Here is a 22,894-nt window from a genome sequence, read left to right on the forward strand (position 1 = left end):
TTCAGGAGCTAATAGGTAAGTAAAGAACCTGACTGTTGACTTAAGTTGTCCTGTTTTGAAGTACATGAAATGGAAGTAAAATGTGTGTGAATTATCTGAATGAATTGTAAAATAAAAATGACTATTCCAAAAGTCAGACTATATTGACAGCCTGAGTGAAATATTGCTCTGGATCAATTTCACACAAACACACTCAAAAAATCCATGGAAAATTTAGTTGCCCTTTGCCTAGTGTTTTAGATAAGCTCTCATAGTTGAATATTAAAAATATTTTTCAGTGGACAACAGATGAAGACTTAACTGAAGCAGTTCATTCACTGGGGGTAAATGACATTTTGGAGATAAAATTTTTTGAAAATCGTGCTAATGGCCAGTCTAAAGGGTAAGAACTTGTCATTTGTTTTTTCTGTATGTGGACTGAAGTTTGGGAGGAGAAGGAGTTCTCAGTTTTCATAATTGTCAATCTTTGAACTGCTCAGCTTATTGATCCAGAAAGATTTGACATATGATTTCATACTAATGACTTAAGTTTCAGGTATAAATTTTTGTAATAGTATTGTGTGCCTCATTATTTTGGGAGTTAAAGCTCGTTGGTGATCTTCATATAAGACTTCCTATCTTTTTATATTTGTAGTATGGTGGTGATGCTTGTTTTTAGTCAGTGTAAATGCTGTTTCCCCAAGCTTCATTATTAAATCTTTCTTTACATCTTTATTTTCTATTAGCTGTTTAAAGTAAGTGCTTGAGCCCATTTTTCACTGACAGCCTAAATTTCACTGCATGAATGTGCCTTTCTGTCTCTTTGGCAGTAACGAGCACAGTGTATGAGTGTATGCTTAGTAACTTCATCATATGAATTCATTATGTAGTCTGTTGATACTCCACCAAAAAGCTGCCTTTGTTGGTATAAACTTTGATGCATCCTGTACTTGCTGTTTTGTTTCCTTCTTTTATGTCCTAGGATAAGTTATTTTACCTGTTCTGAAAACTGGACTAAGACCTGTGAGATATTGTCTGTGTCTAGTTGTCAAGTATTCCTTTGCTTACTGTGTGTAATCTTTTTCATGAGACGTCAGGATGTCAGAAAATGAACAAATTGTGGTGTAATTGTTTTTGTTTCCTTTCAGGTTTGCCCTTGTGGGTGTGGGATCGGAAGCATCCTCCAAAAAGCTGATGGATTTGTTGCCTAAAAGAGAATTGCATGGGCAGAATCCTGTTGTAACTCCGTGTAATAAACAGTTTCTGAGTCAGTTTGAAATGCAGTCAAGGAAAAGTAAGCTTTTCTTAAGTGCTGTCTTGGAAAAGCAGAAGAAGTAGAATGGCAGGTTCTTAGCTCAGCGTCTTATAATTTCTGCACAGTTTAAAATAGCCATAAAATACTTAGAGTCCAGGTGAATGAAGTTGTATCTTTATTTAAAGAAATCACTTCATACACTGAAGAGCTGCTGCATTTTGAGAGAAGGTTGCAGCTTTGTGCAGCTCTTGTCTTAACAGCTGTGGATGCTTTCTCAATTTCCTGTGGATGTAATTTAAAAAAAAAAAAAAGCACAAGAGCATTTAGAAATTTAACATTTGTAGACAAACTGGACTAAATTATAATGAGTGGATAGTCTGTATTTATGATAGAATGGGGAAGAGAGGTTCCATGTTGTACTTTAGCACCATGTCTTGTGTTTCCCAGTGTGGTGTTGGGCTTCACTGAAGGAGACTGGCAGTCTCTCCTGATCCTCTTCCTTTAGTATGAGGCATAGTATTTTAGCAATGAATGTTTTCCTTCCCAAATGCATTGGGTTTGGGTACAGGGATCAAGTTGGTGATCGTAAGGTCACACTTTATTACTGCATAAAACTTTAGGGAAATATTGAAATATTTCAACCTATTTTGATTTATGTAATGACATTATTGCTTTGCCATTGCAGCCACACAGTCTGGCCAGATGTCTGGGGAAGGTAAAGCTGGTCCCCCAGGAGGAAGCTCACGAGCAGCATTTCCACCTAGTAATAGAGGTCGGGGCCGTTTTCCAGGTGCCATTCCAGGTGGAGATAGATTCCCTGGACCGGCAGGGCCAGGAGGGCCACCACCGCCTTTCCCAGGTAAAATTATGCATATATAGAGTTCCAGTCTTACATGTGTTTCAATGTGTCTTACTTATTTGGGAAATGATAAAGGTCAAGGCAATTCAGTAATGAGCTATAATCGGTGTTCACAGATAGATTATAGGACTTGACTGTTCCTTTGTTGATATTCAACAAGAAGTTGGACCTAGTAAATTTAGTAGCAAGGCAAGAGTTTTTTTACATACATTATTTATACAATGTCAATATACATATTTAAGTATGAAAAAAAAATTTAAAATAGATCATGTTAGCAAGTAGATTTGGCTTTAGGGTAGTGCTGTTGAGATTTCTGATTTGCTGTATGTGCTGAGAATTTCCTGTGCTGCATAGTGTAAAGTAACTGATTTCCTTATTGTAGTACAAGTTTATTCATGCCCACTGACTGGTCAGTTAGTAGGCACTTAAAACACCAGAAATTTGAAGAGGAGGTCTTCCTGTTTAGCTAAATATCTGATATAGAAGAAATATCTTAAACAATTAGGTTTGCACTGCACTGAAGTTCTTTTTTCAGCTGACATATTTTTTAGTAAATATCATTCAGAAATAGATTGTCTACCAAGAGTCCGAGGGGCATAGTCAAATTGAAAAAAACAGTTGAGAATCTAAAGTAAGGTTTGGATACTGCATTTACATTACTTTCTCCAATACAGCTTGTCTCATGTTTTTAATATATATTTTATCTTAACCCCCATATGAAAGACTAGCTGCAATAAGGTGTAATGTCTTCTAGCTTTTGTAATTTGTGGAATTTGGAAACAGCAGGTGATTAAGTGATTTGAGGAGGGGAGTTGTCAGTGTTTAAGATAATGTTGTTCTGTTTAGATATCTCTAGATATCTAGTATCAATAGATACAGATAAGTTAAGCACTTTCTAGGCTACTGGACCCAAAACAGGAACATGCACGTCTTGTACATGTTGCAGTGTTCAGGGAGGGAGGGTTGGTTTCTTTTTTGTCACTGTTTTTTAGAATAAGAAAACTGAAGAATTTTAAATTTTATTTCTTTGTATTTATTCACTCAATTTTATTTGTTTGTTGTTTTTTCTGTTTGTTTGTTTATATTTTAGCTGGACAAACTCCCCCACGTCCTCCCTTAGGTCCTCCTGGCCCACCAGGCCCACCAGGCCCTCCACCTCCTGGTCAGGTCCTCCCACCTCCATTAGCTGGACCTCCTAATCGTGGTGATCGTCCACCACCACCAGTTCTGTTTCCAGGACAGCCTTTTGGTCAGCCTCCACTTGGGCCACTTCCTCCAGGCCCTCCACCACCAGTTCCAGGCTATGGGCCACCACCAGGTCCACCACCACCTCAGCAGGGTCCACCTCCACCTCCGGGTCCATTTCCCCCTCGTCCACCTGGTCCTCTTGGGCCACCCCTGACTCTTGCTCCTCCTCCACATCTCCCTGGGCCACCGCCAGGTGCTCCACCACCGGCACCACATGTGAATCCAGCTTTCTTCCCCCCACCTGCCAATAGTGGCATACCCACTTCAGACAGCCGTGGGCCACCTCCAACAGATCCATATGGCCGACCTCCACCATATGACAGAGGTGACTATGGGCCACCTGGAAGGTGAGTTCTTTTTGTCTAATGTGTTTGGGTAGCAGATTTTACTCCTCTTATTGGAAACATTTGATTTTTTTCCATTTTAATGCAAATGTTAGGAATAATTAGAAGTAGGGCCAGAAGGGATCGCACTGATCTTGTACTTTGCCCCTTTTGACTTCTCCAAGGGATTAAATCTGAGAAACATATTTGCAGCAGGAGGAAAATCCTGAAATGCAACACCAGTAATCTCACTTCCCTTTTCAGCTCTGAACTGTTTGTCTTCACTGTATTTGGTAGTGTCATCATTCCATGTGTTCTACATGTAAACTTATATATAATTTCTTATGCATCAGCTTCTGGTTGTGCTTCTGTCTTAACTTGAAATTCTGACTTTTACTTGTATCATGGTGCTTTGCAGGCTGCTTTTTAAGAATGCTCTGGAGTTTTCTTTTTTGAATATGTGTCAATGTTGAGGTCATACCAAGCTCATACCATTTTCGTCTTTCAGCAGTGTTGCTTGTCATCTTTTTCTTCAGGATTTAATTAAAATTTAGTGTTTGTCTTAAAAGCAAGGGGTGAATTTTCTGCAAGACTTTTACCTTCCTTTCCTATCTGCTCATTTGGTGCAATCTTACTGTGTTTGCAGCAGTGGCTTTTCCCGTGGTTAATCCTATCTGTGACAGAGTTCTTAAGTCCCTGACTTGACTTGTCAAGTTTTTCACATCTTGTTTGAAACATCTTTTTCATCTGTGATTTCAAGCATCTCTGTCTTGCTGCTATTTCTTGATTTTCACCATATTTGATATTTGTCAAAAATTTTGGCATAAATTGTAAGAGATTATTTTACATAGTTAGATGTGAATTTTTCAGTAGTAATTTTACTGCTAGCATGAGACACACTTTTCTGGCTTAAAATGTTTCCTGCAAAGATACTGTGCTTTGATTCTTTCTTTACCACAAAGTTTAAACCCCCCGCCCCCCCCATTTGTACATGTGATGTTCATACAAAAAAACCTATAGACATTCAAGCATTTGGCTTAATTGCCGTAAATATAAGACTATAAGGCGTTGGGTGTTTTTTGATGAACTAAATCAAGGTTGTCTGCAGTTTATAGAATGTCTGGGGAGGGAAGGAGTGGGAATAGGACAGTATAAATTACTGTCCAGTATTTTCATTTAATAATGTTGAAGCTATCATCCATAACTATTTAAATTGTCATTAATTATATATCATAGGCGTTTCACTGGAAATAACATGTCCATAAGAGAAAAATTACATATTCCATTCTATGGGAGGCACACGAAAAATAATACTCAAAACTCAGGGAGGTATGAATTTTTAGACATTTCCTCTTATGCTAAACTGGCTATAGGATCTTGTTCCACTTCTTGCAATTAAGAGGATAGCATTGCTTATTATTCTGCATTTTCTTTCTACCAGAAGAACTAACACTGTTCTAGAAATATCAAGCAGTGGGCCAGTTTGACAGTCTCATCATTTATCTCTTAACACATTTCTCCAAATTTTCTGTGTGACACAGAGACTGGCTAATAGGACACTGCAAAACTTTTGGGAAAATTTAGGTTTACTTCTGTTACTTTGCAAACTCTGTATAGGTAGCTGATAATTGAAGTGCAATGAGTATGAGGATTTTGATTTATTGCTTCCTCCTTACTGTGACTAGTAGGGAGATCAAATTGGAGTACCTTAAACTTGACCAGAAATTAATAAAAAAAAAAATTTGCTGTAAAATGCTGACATATAATTCAGAAAATTGAGTGTTTTAAAGATGGTAACTATATTTGTTTTTCAAAAGTTACAGCATTCTGGTCTTAGTTAAGATCTGGGAAACAGGATCATATAGTTCTGATTCCAGTATTGTTATGAAAATTTTCTCTAATTTTGCTCAAAGCTGCATTGCCTATGTACATGTATTTCCACATCCATTTAGTTGGGAATATCTATTTATGTACCTTCAAGGATTTTATGAAAATTGTAAATATTTGTCAAGCACAATATTAAGTGCTGCTGAATGTTCAAAATAGATGGGATAAACAGAAAAAAAGTCTATTTATACAGCAATGTCTTAATTGTTTCTTTGGGGTTTTTTGTTTGGTTGGTTTGTTGGGGTTTTTCTGTTTTTTTTTTTTTAAGCTTTCAGGATTTTATACTGTAACGATGGTCCTTAACAAAAACCAAACCCAGATCCTGCTTTCTTTTCTGTTTGTCACTGCTTAAAGTTGCAAACTTGGATTGTTGAAATTGCAATGATAGGTTCTGAAGTTCTCCTTAACCTTTTAAATACTAGTTTTATTGCTTGCAGAGAAATGGATGCTGCGAGGACACCTCTAAGTGAAGCAGAATTTGAAGAAATCATGAATAGAAATAGGGCAATCTCAAGCAGTGCCATTTCAAGAGCTGTATCAGATGCCAGTGCTGGTTAGTAAAACTCAAGTAATGTGTTTGTTTTTCTACACAACTGAAAAGAATTTGCAGTTTGTTTTTTTTTTTAATTAGGAATCTGAAAAACCTGAAGCCACAATTTCCTGATAGAATCCTGAATTTAGATACAACTTACGAGTGATTTTGTGCTGTTCTTCGGTTAGTTTCTAAGAAAGCTTTCCGAGTACTGATCGGGACAGTATTTTAATATTTGGTGCTGCAGTAAATTATCTAGATGGCTGTTTAAGAGAAGATACTCAAAATGGCAGTACTGTTACAGATAAAAAATCTGTGTTTTAATTTGCATGATTTTCTGATCCTGATCTTGCATCATTTTCAGGGGACTATGGAAGTGCTATAGAGACCTTGGTAACTGCAATTTCCTTAATCAAACAGTCCAAAGTATCTGCAGATGATCGCTGCAAAGTACTTATTAGTTCTCTTCAGGACTGCCTTCATGGAATTGAGTCCAAGTCTTATGGTTCTGGATCCAGGTAAAACATTCCTCTTCCATCTGCTCTTACTTTAAAAAGAGAAGGTATGGTGCAGGACTAGTTTACGGAGAAGAAACTAAGGCTTGTAAGAAGCCAGTGATTTGCTGAGTTGCACATGAAATATTGAAGGAACCAAATAAGGCTTTCCTGTGAAGGAACCAAATAAGGCTTTCCTGAACCTAGGAAAGCTGCCTTTTAATTAACCCTCTTTTCAAAATTGATCTGATTAGCTTCAGTTTAACTCTTAGTTTTGAGTGGTTTTGGCCCATATTTTCCATATGCAGATTAGCAGCCATGTTGTAGTAATCATTTGATATGTGTTGCATTTCCCCCAGCTGATTTCAGTCATCCTCCATTCCGAGTATGTACTTTGACTTTTCCTTGCTACATTAGAAAGTGGGTGCCCCTTACTACCTGTAACTGAGTTCTTAGCCACCACTGTTTGTACCAGATATCTTTAATGTTATATACAAAAATATACCTGCATTTTGATCAAATTCATACTCATAAGCAGAATACAAAACTGGCATGGGGATGAGGATGACAAGTGTTTTGAAGAAAAAGTTAATGAAGTAATTTCTTTTAGAAGACGTGAGCGATCCAGAGAGAGGGACCACAGTAGGTCACGAGAAAAAAGTAGGCGCCACAAATCGCGTAGTAGAGATCGTCACGATGACTATTACCGGGAAAGAAGCCGTGAGAGAGAGAGACATCGTGATCGTGACAGAGATCGTGACAGAGAACGAGACAGAGAGAGAGAATATCGTCACCGTTAAAGAAGGTGAGCATTTCTTTCATGTTCTTGAACTGTATCGGCTTACTAAAAGTAACCTCTCTAGGTTTGAGATTATTTGTGTCATTCATGTCTGTATTTAAATGATCCTGCAGTATGTACTGAATCACCTTCTTCTTGCAGCACCTGACATGAACACAGGTAAGTAATAACAGGTAATTAACTCATCTTGGGAGGGAGCAAGTATTTGTGCAATTATCTTCTACATTCTGCATGACACTTCTCTTATTGTGGCTGATAATAGTGTTTCCAGTTTTTATGAAATGTGGTTGAGCCACTTCTTAAAAAGGCAATAAGTCAGTCTGTTCTCTTTGTAATCTTAAAAGATTGTGTGAATTTCAGTTTTATTTCTTAATTGTATTTTAAAATACTAATTTTCTAGTTTTAATTATACTTCTGTAAAGACTGTATCATTTAGCCCTTCATAGCTTGTTTGTGGATTATTTCAAGTCCATACAGTTATTGTTATTGCACAGGTATGGTGGTGATTTTGTGGGTTTTGTTGTTTTGTTTCGTGTTGCCTTTGTTTTATTTTTTTCCTGGTGAGTTTTAGTCAAATTCAGGAAATATAACCAGATTTTGCTCTTTATTTTATGAAATGTGACCTGCCAGTATCTTCTGCCTTCTAGCTAAATCCAGGTATTAATCTTCAGTAAAATTTATTATCAGTTGCTGCCACCACCCTGATTTTTCAGTCCATCCCTCTTCTGTTAGTAGAGTCATTTTCTGAAGGCCAGTAAACCAATGTGCGACAATAGAATTGGTTCTTTTCTGGTTGTTCACAAACTAACGTGTTCTTTTATTTCATGTGTCTGAAGTCTTGTATGCATCAAATGTCTAGACAGCTAGAGTAGCATGCTAAACAATGATTCTTTTCAATGTACTGCTTTAAAATACATAGAAATTATGGCATTATGTAATATACCATTTTTAGGGTTGGGGATTAAAGCCACCCATGATTCCTTATATTTGACAATTGAAAAAAAAACCAACCCTACCTACACTAGAGAGTAATGACTCTCTAGTGGTCTTTTCTTTTTTTGAAAGAACTACATCTACACTGAAATTGAAGCTTGTAGACATGCCTGTCTGCCCAACTTCCATTTCTTACATTTAACCTCAGATTTAGTTATGAGATTTACATGTGCTTTTTGTTCATGGAGTTCATTTATATATGTTACAAAGCAACATTTATATAAGTAATTTAAAATGTAGTATAGTCCTAAGTGAAAATACAGTTCTGTATGTGTTAAATGTCAGATTTTCAGTCAGGTTTTTGTGTCACTGACACTCCTCTGGGAGAGAACAAATTATGATAGTAAATGCTCTAGTGTGTTGAGAATTAAGTGGGATGTTGTCTCAGATTCATATACAAGCAGGGGACACAAAAAGAAATAAGAGCTAGAGAAGGGGAGTCAAAGGCTTAAATAGAAAGGTGAAACATGGCAGCTGAAATAAAATTGGCAGTATATTTCTGTTAATGCCACTTTCTGCCATTAAAAATGGATTGGTAGAAATATTTCTGGAATTTTGTAAAAATATGAACTCTGGTTCTTAGTTGTAAAATAAGAGAACGTAAAAATACAGATATAATAAAATAAATGTAATTTCTTTTGTTGAACTGGGTTTTTACCTTTTATAATAGCTGCATATTTTTGATATTTGCAAATAGTTGTTACTAATAGAGGTAACCATTGAGCTGAATAATGGATGCATTTCCAGAGTGTTTTCCTTCTGGTGGAGATGAGCAAACCATGCTAAAAATTGTTAATAGTGTGGAATGAAAGATATTTTTTTTTAACCCTTGGCATAGTTTACTAATCTAGCTTTAGTTTGTGTATTTAGTGTTGTGCACGTAGATACATATTTACTGTGCCAAGTACAGATTTCCTACTCTCTTACCCCAAGAATATATTTCAAGCAGCATTAGGTTTCATTTCATAATTTCTGAAGCACAATTTACACTGAGGCTGTGATTTCAGTCTCAGTTCAGGTGGGATTTATATTTGTAAGATCCTTCAGCTTTGTTGTGTGCTGGGATTTCTTTTTTCTTTCAAAAGGGGAACGTGGGCAAAAAGATTCCCTTGTGCAAAGAAAATAGGTCCTTAGAATTTGATTTAAATGGCAAATTTAGTATACTATATGTAAATAAGAGCATTTGGTATTTTTTTAAGTTAAGTTGTAAACAGTTTGTCTTGTTGCTGTCTTAATGAAGAAGAGCTATATTGTAGTTTTGTTTTTATATATTTATACACACACACACATACAAAAGGAATACAGTTATCTCCTGGTTTGTATGTTTCATTTTCGCTAAGATGTATGTTCCCATACATTTTTGTTTCATTTTTTACACTGAATAATATTCATAAACTTATTTAACACTCAGTCATTTAATAAATATCAACAGTGCTGAAACGAGTTATTCCCCATATTACTGTGTTTTGCCAGAAAACATGAAGTTGCCTCTGTGCCTGTACCCTATGAATGGCACCTATATTTCTCCTTATTGTGTACCTATAGTCATGACTGTGATACTGTACTGGCATTTTTTCCAAAGTGTTACACGTCTAGTTCAGAAGGATTCTAAGGGTCCATTGTAAAAACTTTTGTGAACAGTGAAATTCGGTTTGTTCTGTATTACATTTATAGAGATGGGTTAAATTGGAATAACATATGAAATATGTTTATAAAAGTAAAACTAAAAAGTTTAGTTGTACCATATCAAGTAATTTACACTTCTGTTTGTACACTTCATGATTTAAAATCAAATTGTTGCAAGATTTTTGTGCCTCCACTTACGTAAGACTTCTGTACATTAACAACCCATTACTATAAACTGAATGCTTCCTTGGAATATCTTGCCTTTACTCATAGAAAGCCTGTAAATATAAAAGATAACAATGGATTTAAGACAAATGTCTAACCTGTATTAGTCAAAAAACTGAGAACCCAATAGAATGACATTTAGAAAAATTAACAGCAAAATTAACGTGTACAAACAGAATAGTAATGTAACTTCATGAGCATGAGTCCTGACTTGTTAGGCAGAATTTTTTTTTTAACTGATAATAATGTATTTCTAGCTGATACATCGTCCCAATCTTAATCTGTCTGAATTTCTATAACTGCTGAATGTTAAGTTTTTCATTTTATGTTTTTGTTACTGGTTTGATTGATTATTTCCTATTTAAACTGGATTTGGATTGAACTGCGAAGACAAAACCACAACATTGTAACAGTTGATATGTATGTAGACTTTGTATTCCATATTTCATGTTTATTCTCTGATTTTTCTGCTCTCAAACCACTGTAAGCAAAATAATTTGAAGTTCGAGGCTCATATGCTTCATCAAAAACTGCTTCAGATCACTCTGAAATTACTTTCAGCTTTAGAGTGATTCAAGAGTAACATGGTTGAATTTTTTGTGTCAGTAGGAGGGGAAATTGTACTGATGGCTTACATAGTATTCATTCTATTTTTGTTTCTCTAAGTTGGAATGGTCTTGTAACTGTGCTAATAACCACCTAAACATCAAGTGAAGTATGAAATTAGCCTTCTAAGAAAACTTGTAATGAATTGGCAAATGCTTGCTTTTAATAGGCTATTTTAATAATAAGCTTCCAGCTAATATTAAGTGAATCATGTGGTAACATTGTTCAAGACCTGGGTATATATACCTTTCTAGAATTATAACAGGTCTTAGTCTTAAGATGTTATTAATATTGTTTACCTAATCTCTTTTTTTTTTAACTGTGTGTTTTATGTGGGGCTTGCACTATTCTGTATTTAGCATTCACCAGAGAAATAATGCTTTGTGCATCTGATTCAGTATTTGCAATCCAGCATAGCATGAATAGAGGCAAGCAGTGCCACTGATTTATATGCTTCTTAAAATCTGTTTTACCATTATTCTGGTGCTTTGCAGAAACACAGAGCTTGTTAATGTTCAGTGATGAATCTGATTTTCTTGAGGTTGAAACAAGGATTAAAAAATGAACAGAGTATCTTATGCTACTTGTTTTCAAATGCATTAACTTTTATTACTTTTTTCCCATTAATATGTTGCTGTAATTTTACTGACTTCTGTGGTGTGTGTAGACACACTTTTTTTTTTTTTTTTTTTTTTTTGTTCCTCATATCCTGGGGATTCTTTATTTTGTGAATTCACTAGTTTTGACAAATTTGATCTGTGTGAAAAGTTCCCCAAGAAACTTTTAGGCATATGAAACACAAAAATGAAAATGTTGGTTTGAATCAATGTTCTTCAAAGAATGAAAAAAATCACTTTTTTACTTTTGCTCATTGTGGTTTGAGAACTAAGATTTCTTTTTACCAAAAAAAAAGGAGACATATGAGAGATCTTAATTTTTGTTTTCCTGTGGCAGCTCGATCTACCATTTTGTCTCTCCCTCATATATTAATGTGAAAAATACTTGGCAATAATTATTATGTTTTTAATATGTAAACTAAAGATTGAATTTTCTGAACGTGGCTCTCTGTTCATCAGTTAATTTTGGTGAATAGACAGGCTGGGTTAATAGAAGAAAGATACCTGACAAATGAGGGTCATTTGTTTAGGAGGATTTTCCCCCATGTAAAATGATTTAAACAGTCATGAAATTGTTGTTGTGTGGATCTTAAATTACACACTAAGACTGAACAAAGACAGCAGGTAAGTACACTCATAATAGGAGGGGGGAGCAGGCAGCAAATGTGAGGTGCTAGTGCTGGTAAAATACTCTGTATGTGTATAGTGAACAGGACAGAACCACATTTGTATCTCTGCTTACATGCTGAAAGACAAATAGAAAGTCAAGCTTGACATTCCTTCTTTCTCACTATGTTACAGCTAAAGCATCAGAATATTTGGGGTATTTTGTGATGTTCTGGAATGTAGGTTAAATTAAAAATAAATTTTTGGCTTTTAAGCTGATACTTTTTGTGGGATTTTTGGTTTGTATATTTCTTTTTCTTCATGTATAGAATAAAATAAAGGAGAATTACATGAAGTAATTCATAGGAGCGTCTAGGATATAATAACAAATGTATCTTGTGCATTTTACTGAAATGTGAACGTGTGAGATTGAAATTCAATCTCTGAAAATAAACTACTATAATAAACTTGATGGTTATATGTATATACAGCTTTAAAATTACTGTAGAATTTTCAAAATTTTAAAGGCTGTTTAAAGCTTTTATGTGAATATTTGGATAATTGAAATTAAAGAGAAAAAATTAGAGCTGCTATTGCAAGATGCTTTTGATATATATATAAGAAATCTATTGGGGTTTTGTTGTAAGAGTGTGTTTTTGTGGGTAAAAAAGTGCTCAAGTTGCATCTTGCATAGATATAAAAATCTTTGATCACTCAAGTTCTGGGATTTCATTTGTGAAATGTTCTGGCATAAACCCCTAACTTTTAAGCCACAAAATTCTATTCAACACCTAAGTCTGAAGTTTGGATAGAGTTGGTAAACTTTGGTAGAAATGCTGAGAAACTGATTGCTGTTTGGTGTTAAATTGTACAAATCTAACACGTGCTTGGGACAGATAGCTTATGTATGAGCTTGAGGCAGATATGGAAAGATGCCAAGAAATACTGACTAGAGATTTAATTTTTTAAAAAAAAAATTGTTGCTTCAATATTCTACTTCTTGTAGAATACTGAAAAGGGCTAAGCACACAGGTATAATCCATACAGATTTTTCTTTTCTGAGCCACAAGGGTTTCCAGTTTTGCCAAGATACAGTGGCAAAATACTTGGAACTGAATGTACACCACTTTGGATTTTAGTTGGTCATATTTCTAAAAATGAAGGCTCAGTGTGGTGCTGACCATCTTAAGAGCCCTTTACCAAAAAGCATTAATCCTAAATTCACTTCATTGTGCATTCTTTAGAGTTCCTGTAGATCCGTAAGTACCTTTACAGATATAGCAAATTATTCCCTATTCTTATGGTAGTATTATAAATCGTATATAGGGTGCTTTGGATCTGTTAATTGTTGCCATAGACATAATAAAGATCCATAATTCTGGCTGCAGCAATTGTATGATGAGAGCAGCAAATTCTGATGTACAGTCTCACAGCTGTCAAGTACTGGCTTTCTTCACTAGAAAACTGAGATTATCTCCTGTCTGTTTGTGCTAACTTAGTTCACAACTCTGAACATGTTTTTCTTGTAGAGGTAGCACTTTGTCACTTTGCTACTAATTAATTTCAAAAGTATGTAACACTGGCCTCTGGGAAAGGAGCTTCCTCAAAAGTAGTTGTTGATAAATTCAGGACCTGGGAACAAAATCTGTGAATAAGAGAAGAAATTTCACTCGCTGATTTGGATTAGTTTATGTGCATACTATAGTGTATAGGATCTACTTGGTTATACTTAGGAATTTTTTAAAAGTTATTGTTAACAGTAACTTTGAGGAAATGAAGAAGAAGAATTGCATACTTAGTTTTTCCAGCTTTGAAATTATTGTACTAGTAAAAGAATATTTGACAGCTGTGTACTGTTGTACATTCATGAAATTGCTTCTCTAAATGTTTTGGTTTTCAAATGAATAATTTAATGTGTTGGGTTTTTAAAATAATTTGATTGAAACTATTTTGAAATTATTGAATGTTGAAATTGTTAATTATTAATGAAATTTAGATAGCTAATTGTTTTGTAATGGAATGCAACTGAAATCCAGTGTATGGAATTATACCATCCCAAGTATTTTGTGAACTCTTACAGTAATTAACTTTGAATTGTGTGGTTCCCTGATTCGCCAAAATAGACAAGAGCAGGAAGTAGGGCTTGGGGATTTTTCAAGGGCAAGTAGGTGAGGAAACCTGCAAATCTACATTGTATTCATTGAAAAGTGGGTTCTTGTGCATAACTGCAAGTGTGTATTTTTAGATGTGAGCCCCATCCAGCTTGCCACTAGTCCTTTGAAGTACTGGTGTCAGATTCTGTGTGCTTTTAAATGTTACTGAGCTGTGAGCCATCCACTTCATTATAGAATCAATTAATTACTTAAATGTCAAACCAGCTTAAAACTTATGTAAGTGGGCAGGTAAAAATGTAAAAATCTAATTGTGGTAAAATTACTTTAAATTCTTGTTCAGTTACTCTTGCAGAATGCATACTTTAGGATATGTTCTATATAAATTTGGCAGTCAGTCACAGAAGCAGTAGTTATTTCTTTCTTTATCATCAGTACTTCAACTGTGAAGTTTATATTCTTTCAGCTTTGTTGTACAACAACATTAATCTTATTTTTAATTACTTTATTAGAAAACAACTTCAAATAAGTAGCTACTGCTTCTGGGTGTTTTGTGTTAGTTAACATCATGGTGAAATAGATGCACGAGTTGTGTATGTATAGATAAGCCAACAATTTTCTGTGTGTTTTGGGGACTAGCAAAATCTACATCACAAATTTTGACACATTACAGCTGAAGGAAGAGGAACAGCATGCAAGACAAGATACATTCTTCAAGGAAAGATGCTTGTCCAGCAGTTTGCTTCATGTGATTGAACTGAGCCTGTAAGGATTCATGGATAATATGAACAGGAATAGATCTGAATAAAGCAAATCTGCATACATGGTAACCAGTAGCTCTTTTACTTTTTATGTTGCTTAACTGTTTTATTTGAGGGAAACCTGTGTGATTTAAACCTTATAGCTTTTGCAACTTTATTACTGGTTATATACATTTGGCAATTATAATGTGCAAGCAATTGAAAAAAGTCAAGTAAATGCTTGTTTTTATAGTAGTTTGTTCATGTTAAACTGTTCATATAATGTCTGTACACAGCACCACTGATTACAGTAGATGTAGTGTTGTAATAAACTGTTTAATGGGGCTGATGTGTAAAGCTGTTCAAGTTATTTGATGTTTACACCTCAGGGAAAGTCATGTGTTCAGCAATATTTAAAGATAATGTTACAATGAAAACATTGATGCTGTCTTCAAAAACATCGCAATAGTTCTTGCATATGCCTCAACCTAATCTTGGATTCAGTGAGTTAAACATACTAATGTTGTGCTCTCCCACTCAATTTTGATACAAAAATAGGTGGTTACGTAAAAACTTTAATTCTGTTTTGCTTTTTAGCAGTGTTTACCTAGGTGGCCTGTGAATTTGCTAATTGACTTATAAAACTGTAAAAACTGCAGCTCTCTGTGGTCAGTTGTTCTGAGGAGAGATAATCCCAGGTCTGTGATTTCTAGTACATTGAAAATTTTGTCTCTCATACAGCCTTGATCCTGATTGACACTACAGTTAATATAAACTTAGACTGTTCGTGTGAACTTAAACTGCCCATAATAAGGGGTAGAAAGATGAGGTTTAAAACACTCAAAATCCTGCAGTTGTTTACAGTTTTATAGTAATAGTGCTTGTGTGTGTTCCCTGTCCACCCCCCAAGGCCGTAGCAGTCTGTACATAGTTGTATATTAGAAATGTGCCAGAAGAAACAAGATGTTACCATTTTTATGACTTCATGGGTTTGGTATTTTCTTAATACTTAGGGGTTTATTCACACATGCATATAAAAGAGAAGGTACATTTGTATGTCCTTGTTCACCAGTGGGCAATATTTAAAATGTCTTAGCAAAAAATGGCACTGATTAAATTTGTCAGATGAGGTTTTGTAAATTTACCTAAAAACAAATTAATGGAGCACTCAGTGAACGTAGGGGTCAAATTAAAGATTTTGTTTTAAATTTCATCAAGTATGAAATGCAAGCAAATAGAAATTGCATAAAAGCTGCAAAAGCCTAATTTCCGTCAGCCTTGCACAAAGGCTCATTTTTAGTCTATTGTAAAGGGTTACGTAACAGACACACTCTTGGAGTTGTCACTTGTTCAAATAGCTGCACTTAATGTTTTAAGTTAAGTTTCAAGACCTCAGATGGCTTTAAGAGGCAACTCTTAGAAGCCTCTTTATTTCTTTTTTACCAATTTTGAAGATTTTACAGCTGACTTAAAATGTTACCCTGTTCAGGAAAGCATTTAAATCTGTTTGGTTTTCCAGAGCATATAAAGCATGTGCTTACATTTCATAGATTTCAAGAAATGTAAACATATGCTTTACGTGTCGTATTTGCATACGTGAGTGATTTTTATGCTTTACTGAGTTGGGACCAGTAGCTTGTGCAACTGCAAAAGTTTTGCATAAGCCTGAAATACTTTGGCACCTACTATTCAACCAGGTTTCCTGCAGCCAGGTTGATATTGTTGAACTTGGCTACAGCTTCAGACTCTCCCCTTTTTTTCTTAAATTGTGTACCTCCGTTCCTCACACATGGGATCACTGGTGTTTATTGAACTATTTGCTTCTGAGAAGATATTTCAAGTGTTTGTTTAATCCTGTTTGAAAACTGCCTTCAAAAATTTTGTAAAACTGAAAGTTGTATCAAGCAAGTAATGAATCACTTCCTGCTTTTTTTGTGAATAGGTATTGGTTACAAACAGTACTGTTGTAACTTCGTTTTCTTTACTTAAAAACATTGTTTACTATTGTGTGTAATAAGTTGAAGGAAGAAATTACCTGCCTGTAGCAGTTAAATGGGGAATAGCTAATACTGGAAAAGCAGCAGGTAAGTAATGTTCCATCAATATTAAATTTTAGAATACAAAACAGTAATGTTACAGGCATTTTATGTAGGAACTGATATTTTAGTCCACATTGAAATATATTTGAGACTGTTGCTCTTTTTACATAGAGTGTCATTTCTCACTCACGTATTTCCATTGCTGGCAATGGAAATAGCAGGGAGAGTATAGCAGGGGGTAAATAATGTAAGTTAAACAGAATGACCATTGTGATCTGAGAGATGAGATCCCTGTATGAAGCCCATTATTTCTGCCTGTTCTCCAAATTCTTAGTTTTAACCGATAAATGTGCTGTGTTGCAATTTAGATAATATTCTCTTCTTGTTGTGAGCTTCCTTTGTTAGTTTTTTTTATAAAACAAAAAAATGTACAGAAAAAAATCCAAAGACCCTGATAAACACCAAAAAGGAATATGCCTAATGTACATCATGTGTAACTGGCTCTGTAGTAGAATTTTTGCCAAGAGTTGGTTTACTAAAGGTTCCTGCAATTTCCTGTGCACATGCAGGAAATGGCAGTTTGGAAACTTGCTGACTGGTGGTTAAGCCATGATGGCTACTGCTATTTAATATTCAGTTGTATTTCATTTCCTTTTGCTTATGAAAGGATGAAATAATCCATGAGGAAATACTTAATTTTTTTTTCAAACATTGAGTATATAAATAACATTGAAAATATTATCTTAAGGCTATGTCCTTTATCTTGAAAGACAAAACTAACAAGTAGTGACTTAGGGGTGGTGGTGCTTTACCAACAGAGCTTGTTTTGGTGGTTTGATTTTTTAGAAGTAGAGGGTGTTTTTTTTAAAGTAAAATTTTTACAGGACTATACATTTTGACAGGTCAGAGTACTTAAGAAGAAGAACATAGCATTTTGGAAACTGTACAGTCTTGTTTCCTCATTCCTTTTTTGCTTTCTGTGCCAATATTTTTTGTTCTGATGACATTTTGGAAAATGTTTGTCAGAACTTCAGATTTTTATTTACAGTGTGGCTTATAAGCTTGGATAGCTGTTTTTTTTGTGTTAAACAAGATATTTTTATTAAATTTAGACATTAGCTTTTTTCTTTATGGACTGAGTTCTTTCTGGTTTTGTTCCTTTGAAATTGGTGAGGCTTAGTTTTTCTATCTGTATTTTTTCACCTGATTGTTTAGTTGCATACCCAAACCCTTGTAAATGTTTTTTTCCTAGTTGTATGTGGACAATTGGAGATTTAAATGTTGTATATACTTGTCATCTGTGTTTCTAGTAAAATACATGGCATTCTTTGTAGAAATACTTAATTCCTGATTTTCTTTCTTATCCACTTGCTCTTTGTGTACAGGTTAAACAGACATTGCTCCTATTTTTATTTATAGAATTTTATACATAGCCTGTTAAAATTGTCTTTGGTTCTTGTGTGAACTGAGATACAGCCTTAAATTTCCTAATACAATGCTCATTAAGATACTGTCAGTAATGTAGATTTAAATATAAAACATGCACGTTTAGGATGGGTACTCTTCAGAGATCTGAGACACTAAATTGCTTCTGCATTGAAATATAAACCCTTCAAAATTTTAGAGAAGGAAAGTGCAGGTCAGTGTCCATATAAAAATACGAATTAATTTGAATTCTTTCCAAAATAAGAATTGTAATATAGGAAAGAAGCAATGTGGATTCAGTTGAGATTCAAATTATTCTGGTAATTGACTGCACAGGTCTTGAACATAATGATTGCAGCATGCTGGTGAATCATGATGATTATGCAGAAATACTGTTTCTTGCAATTATGATGCCTTGCAATTAATACTTCAGACTATCTTGGGGTGGATGAGGGTGTTGAGTTCGGGTTTTTTTGGTTTTGTAGTTGTTTTGCCTTCCTCCCCTTTCTTCCTCATACCCTATTAAGGTCTGACATCCCATGTATTTTTAGATTTCCATTAAGCTTTAGAGGATAAATTCACTAAGGAGCAGTTTGGAGTATAGAAGCTCATCAGTTTGATATTCTTGTGGAAGTTGTTTTTCCCCGTGTTGGACAAAATACAGTAAAGCTCCTTATTCCATTTATATATGATATATTTGTTAATTCATGAACCCTTTCTGTAGCCCCAGTGATTGCAGCGGGTTCTGGGATGATGCATATGCCTGTGCTTAAATCTTCAAAATACACTAATTTTACAGAAGTCTCTTGAAAATAGTAAACAGATACCTTTGAACCTGATGGAATGGAGCATTTAAGTTGTAAAAATTCCTAACTATTCATACCATGTAATGTGATTTTTACATGATTTCAGAAATAACACTTTAGAGTATATTCAATAGACTTCAGCCTCACCCTCTTGTACACAGTATTTTGTAATAGAAAATATTTTAAACTGTGCATATTATTATCACATTGAGACAGACATTCCTTTGATCTTCAGAAGTAAGAAAATGAGGAATGTGTGTGCTTTTATAAATATAAGTGGTTGCAAATTCATATTCCTTACTACTGCAGTTGTCCTTTTTTAAAATAATAAAGAAAGGGAAAAAAAAAAAGCCAAGTGTTTTGAAGGTGAAATACATTCCTATTTGGTAAACTTTACATTTTTATGATGACTACCAGCATTGCTGACTTTCTAAACAAAAGGCTGTATTGTCTTCCTGTACCATTCCATTTTCTGGTTTCCGCTTTGCACAAGGATATATGAGTAAATATTCAAGAAATGGTTTGAAATACAGGAGGGGGGTTGTCCAAGTTGGAATGCAGAATTGCAATATAAGATGTAAGGAAATGGGTGCCTGTCAGAATGCCTGACGCCAAAGGATTTTATATATATAGTAAACAGTTCCCTAATGCTGGCAGGCCAGAGAGTCTGTTGAATACTGCAGTTTTTGGAGACCTCTATTTCTCCACAAGGTAAGACGGTATCCTAGCAAATGTGCATTTCAATACATTTTTAGCAGAGGTACTTAAATAATCTATAAATTTAGGAATAATTTCATTTTTTAGATGTTATACTTGAAATATTGCACAACTTTTAGCTTTCATAGGTTTCTTTTTTTCAGCCTTTAGGAGACTGTTAAGCAATTTGCTGTCCAACTTTTGTGTTGGTCTTAAACTGCAATAGTTTACCTTGTATTCAAGAAATAAAGACAATTTTTATATTAAAAAATACTTTTGTCTGTCTTCATTTCAGCTTGTCTAATTTCTTTGCAATTCTCATTATTGACAGACTTCAAATTTTCAGACATTAAAACTTGGAGGGTGGACTTTTTGAGATAGGTTCTGTGCTGTAATTATTTCTGAATTTAGAAACAGTTTATACTAGCTTGTATCCTTATCTGAACTTTTTGCAGGGTTTACAACCAGTGAGACGTGCAGACTTTTTTTTAAGCTAACCTTACTTTTCCGTAAAATACAGTGACCCACATGAAGTCTGTTAACTGAAGGGAATAAAATAAGCATGTGCATAAAGCAATTTCAGTCTCTTAAAATTACATTTTCAGACTCAAACATCAGCGTAGTAATGTTTGGAGCTGTGGGCTTTCTCTATAGGAGGCATTAAATCACTGATGATAGAGCTTTTTAATCTGGTTTCTTGCTTTGAGTAAATCTAGCAAATGTTAATGATTGCAAAGCATGTGAGAGTTAAACGCAGCGGCTGTAAAACAGCTGTATGGAAGGTTGAACTACTGTCAGCTCATTTCATGCAAAATACTGGTTTGGTACCAGTGACAGTATCCATCCTCTGATAATTTAAAGCTACTTTTGATACTGGGGTTACATGGGCAAACATTTTAACTACTAAAGCAGAACATTGTGTTGCATAAAACACATCTCTGTGTTACATACATAAAGCCACTTGCATTGTTATACTGTGCCATTCTAGTGGTGAACTTCCATAATTCATAATACTTGTCAAAGTTAATTCCCTCTGGCACAAAACAAGCTAGATCCATTGTACCATCTTAGATTACTGGTAAAATTTTCTGTGCTGTTGGCTCCACCTTTGGTCTATTATGAGCCTCTGCCATTTGACAGTGGTAAGATTATGTGAGAATGTTGATATTAATTTTAAAAAAAATTACAGTTTCAAAAATAAGTCTAAAATTTAATCTAACTGACTTGGAAGAACACAGCATTAATGACTGTATTCACCCATGGGTAACTGTCCAGGTCACTGTAGAGGAAACAAAATGTTAATTAGAAAATTAACTTGAATTTCTTTGGGTAGTGCTCCAAACCTGCAACAATGGAAATAACATTCACTTGCTCTAAAGGGCTCAGACATTATTTATCCAAATAGCAAACAGGGTAGCAAAGCCAACTTGGCCACTGAGTTTACTGTCAGAATTCCCTGTAACAACCTGAGTTTTTAACATGATTGTGTGTTGTAGCCTGGTTTCATTGACCATGGGAAACTGAGAGATGGAAATGGTGTTGGGCTGTGGCTGGTGGGGTTTAGGGGATTCCAGGCTTTCTTCTGGGTTAAGAGCAGAGAGGGAAATCATTGTGAACTCTTGATTTTGAAAGTATCTTCCTGCAATTTTCCTCCAGGTTAGGGTGTTCAGCAGTACCAATGGCTGAAATGTGAGACAAGTTTAAAGCATCCTGTCCCCCAAAACATGGGATGTATACTCTAAGATAAACACAGTGAGGATTCAGTAGTTCATGGATGAATTAGTTGTGGAGGTGTTCAAGCATAGGTCAACTAACCAGGATGCAGGACCATCAAGGTATGCTTTGAAATGGTATTGGAGAATGGGGAAGGTACTATAACAAGTATGGGGTTTGTTTTCTTCCATGAGAATTGCCTAGGAAAAATATCCTTTGAGTTGCAGATCTAGAAATAATTTGATAATGCTTACTAGGAAAATGTTCTTGCTCAATTCTACTTGTAAAAACCTTGCCTCCAACCTCTTTTAGGGTCTTCTTCATAACTGCTGCAGATTGAAAGGCCCAGAGGCCTAGATGAGCTGGAGGGAGAGATCTTGGTGGAATCCAGGCTTCAGATTATTGTCCTTGCTTGTTTCTCTCAGTCTGGAGAGTCCCCATTGCTTAGCAATGTGGAAGCTGATGCAGAAGCCTCCTCTCTGCCACCTTATCTGTCATATCCTCTAACATTTGGAAACAAGATAAAAATGCCAAAAACCCAAAATCACCCACACCAGGATAAACCTGTTCCTGAACATGACTGTACTTGGCTGGATAACCTTACTGTGTGGCTCTTATTATTGACTGTTAGTTTTTTGGGAGGAGAGGGAGGTGGAAAGCATTTGTGAGGTTTGGCAGGGGAGCCTTAAAATAGTTCTGTGAGCCTTCTGTTGTCACACTAACTGCAATTGAAGGGAGATTACTGTAGGAACTTTTTCTGTGAGGAAGCTCTGGAGTTCCTTTGCACGTTTGCTGTGGGTTTTGCATGCCAGGCAGTGGGACAGCTGAGTTCTCCAGGTGTTTTTACAGGAAGAAATCTTCCTTTTTGCTGCTGCACCTTTTCTGTGTCAGCCTCACTGAAAGCACGACTGAAGTTTCTTCTCTTGCAAAGCTGACATTTTGCTTTATTTACTGTCAATACAGGAGTTATTGACCGGAGAGAAGCTTTAGTTTTAAAAGCTCTCTGTGGAAGCGAGACATCTTCAGCACCTTCAGGGAAGCAGGCACTGAGTAAGGAGTTGAAAGTGTCTTTTTTAACCCTTGTTTGGGCTGGAAAGAGATGCTCAGGTTTGGAGTATTAGTGCTGTTCTCTGCCTTTTAATTTTCCCCTGGTTCAACATTCAGACAGTTTCACAATGCTGCAGCTTGTCCTGGAAAAATGGTAAGCTGCTGAAGAGAGGAGCAGCAGAAAGCAAGCACCCAAGTAAGCAAAGTCTATGAAGCTAGAAAAGGTAAGTTTGTCCAGTGCAGACTGAGTAAAGGAAAACAGAGGTAT

General features: G+C 35.3%; 1 protein-coding gene across 5 annotated transcripts in view; it reads left to right on the top strand.

The window, feature by feature from the left end:
* The window catches only part of CPSF6 (cleavage and polyadenylation specific factor 6), a 31,879-nt gene extending 11,742 nt beyond the window's left edge, over positions 1-20,137 (top strand). The window contains exons 3-11 of one of the 5 annotated variants that reach the window (XM_030259501.4): positions 279-382; positions 1,128-1,273; positions 1,920-2,093; positions 3,184-3,688; positions 4,901-4,993; positions 5,989-6,104; positions 6,448-6,601; positions 7,188-7,382; positions 14,834-15,245. In XM_030259501.4, coding sequence (XP_030115361.3) covers positions 279-382; positions 1,128-1,273; positions 1,920-2,093; positions 3,184-3,688; positions 4,901-4,993; positions 5,989-6,104; positions 6,448-6,601; positions 7,188-7,377 — 1,482 coding nt within the window. In that variant the 3' untranslated portion in view covers positions 7,378-7,382; positions 14,834-15,245. Of the gene's footprint in view, positions 1-278; positions 383-1,127; positions 1,274-1,919; positions 2,094-3,183; positions 3,689-4,900; positions 4,994-5,988; positions 6,105-6,447; positions 6,602-7,187; positions 7,383-7,489; positions 7,628-14,833 lie in introns of those variants that run through there. The other 4 variants (XM_030259508.4, XM_030259517.4, XM_030259526.4 and 1 more) reach the window with 4 other exon arrangements.
* Positions 20,138-22,894: the final 2,757 nt, after the last annotated feature.

Source organism: Taeniopygia guttata, chromosome 1A (genome assembly GCF_048771995.1).
Source record: "Taeniopygia guttata chromosome 1A, bTaeGut7.mat, whole genome shotgun sequence".
Taxonomy (NCBI): domain Eukaryota; kingdom Metazoa; phylum Chordata; class Aves; order Passeriformes; family Estrildidae; genus Taeniopygia; species Taeniopygia guttata.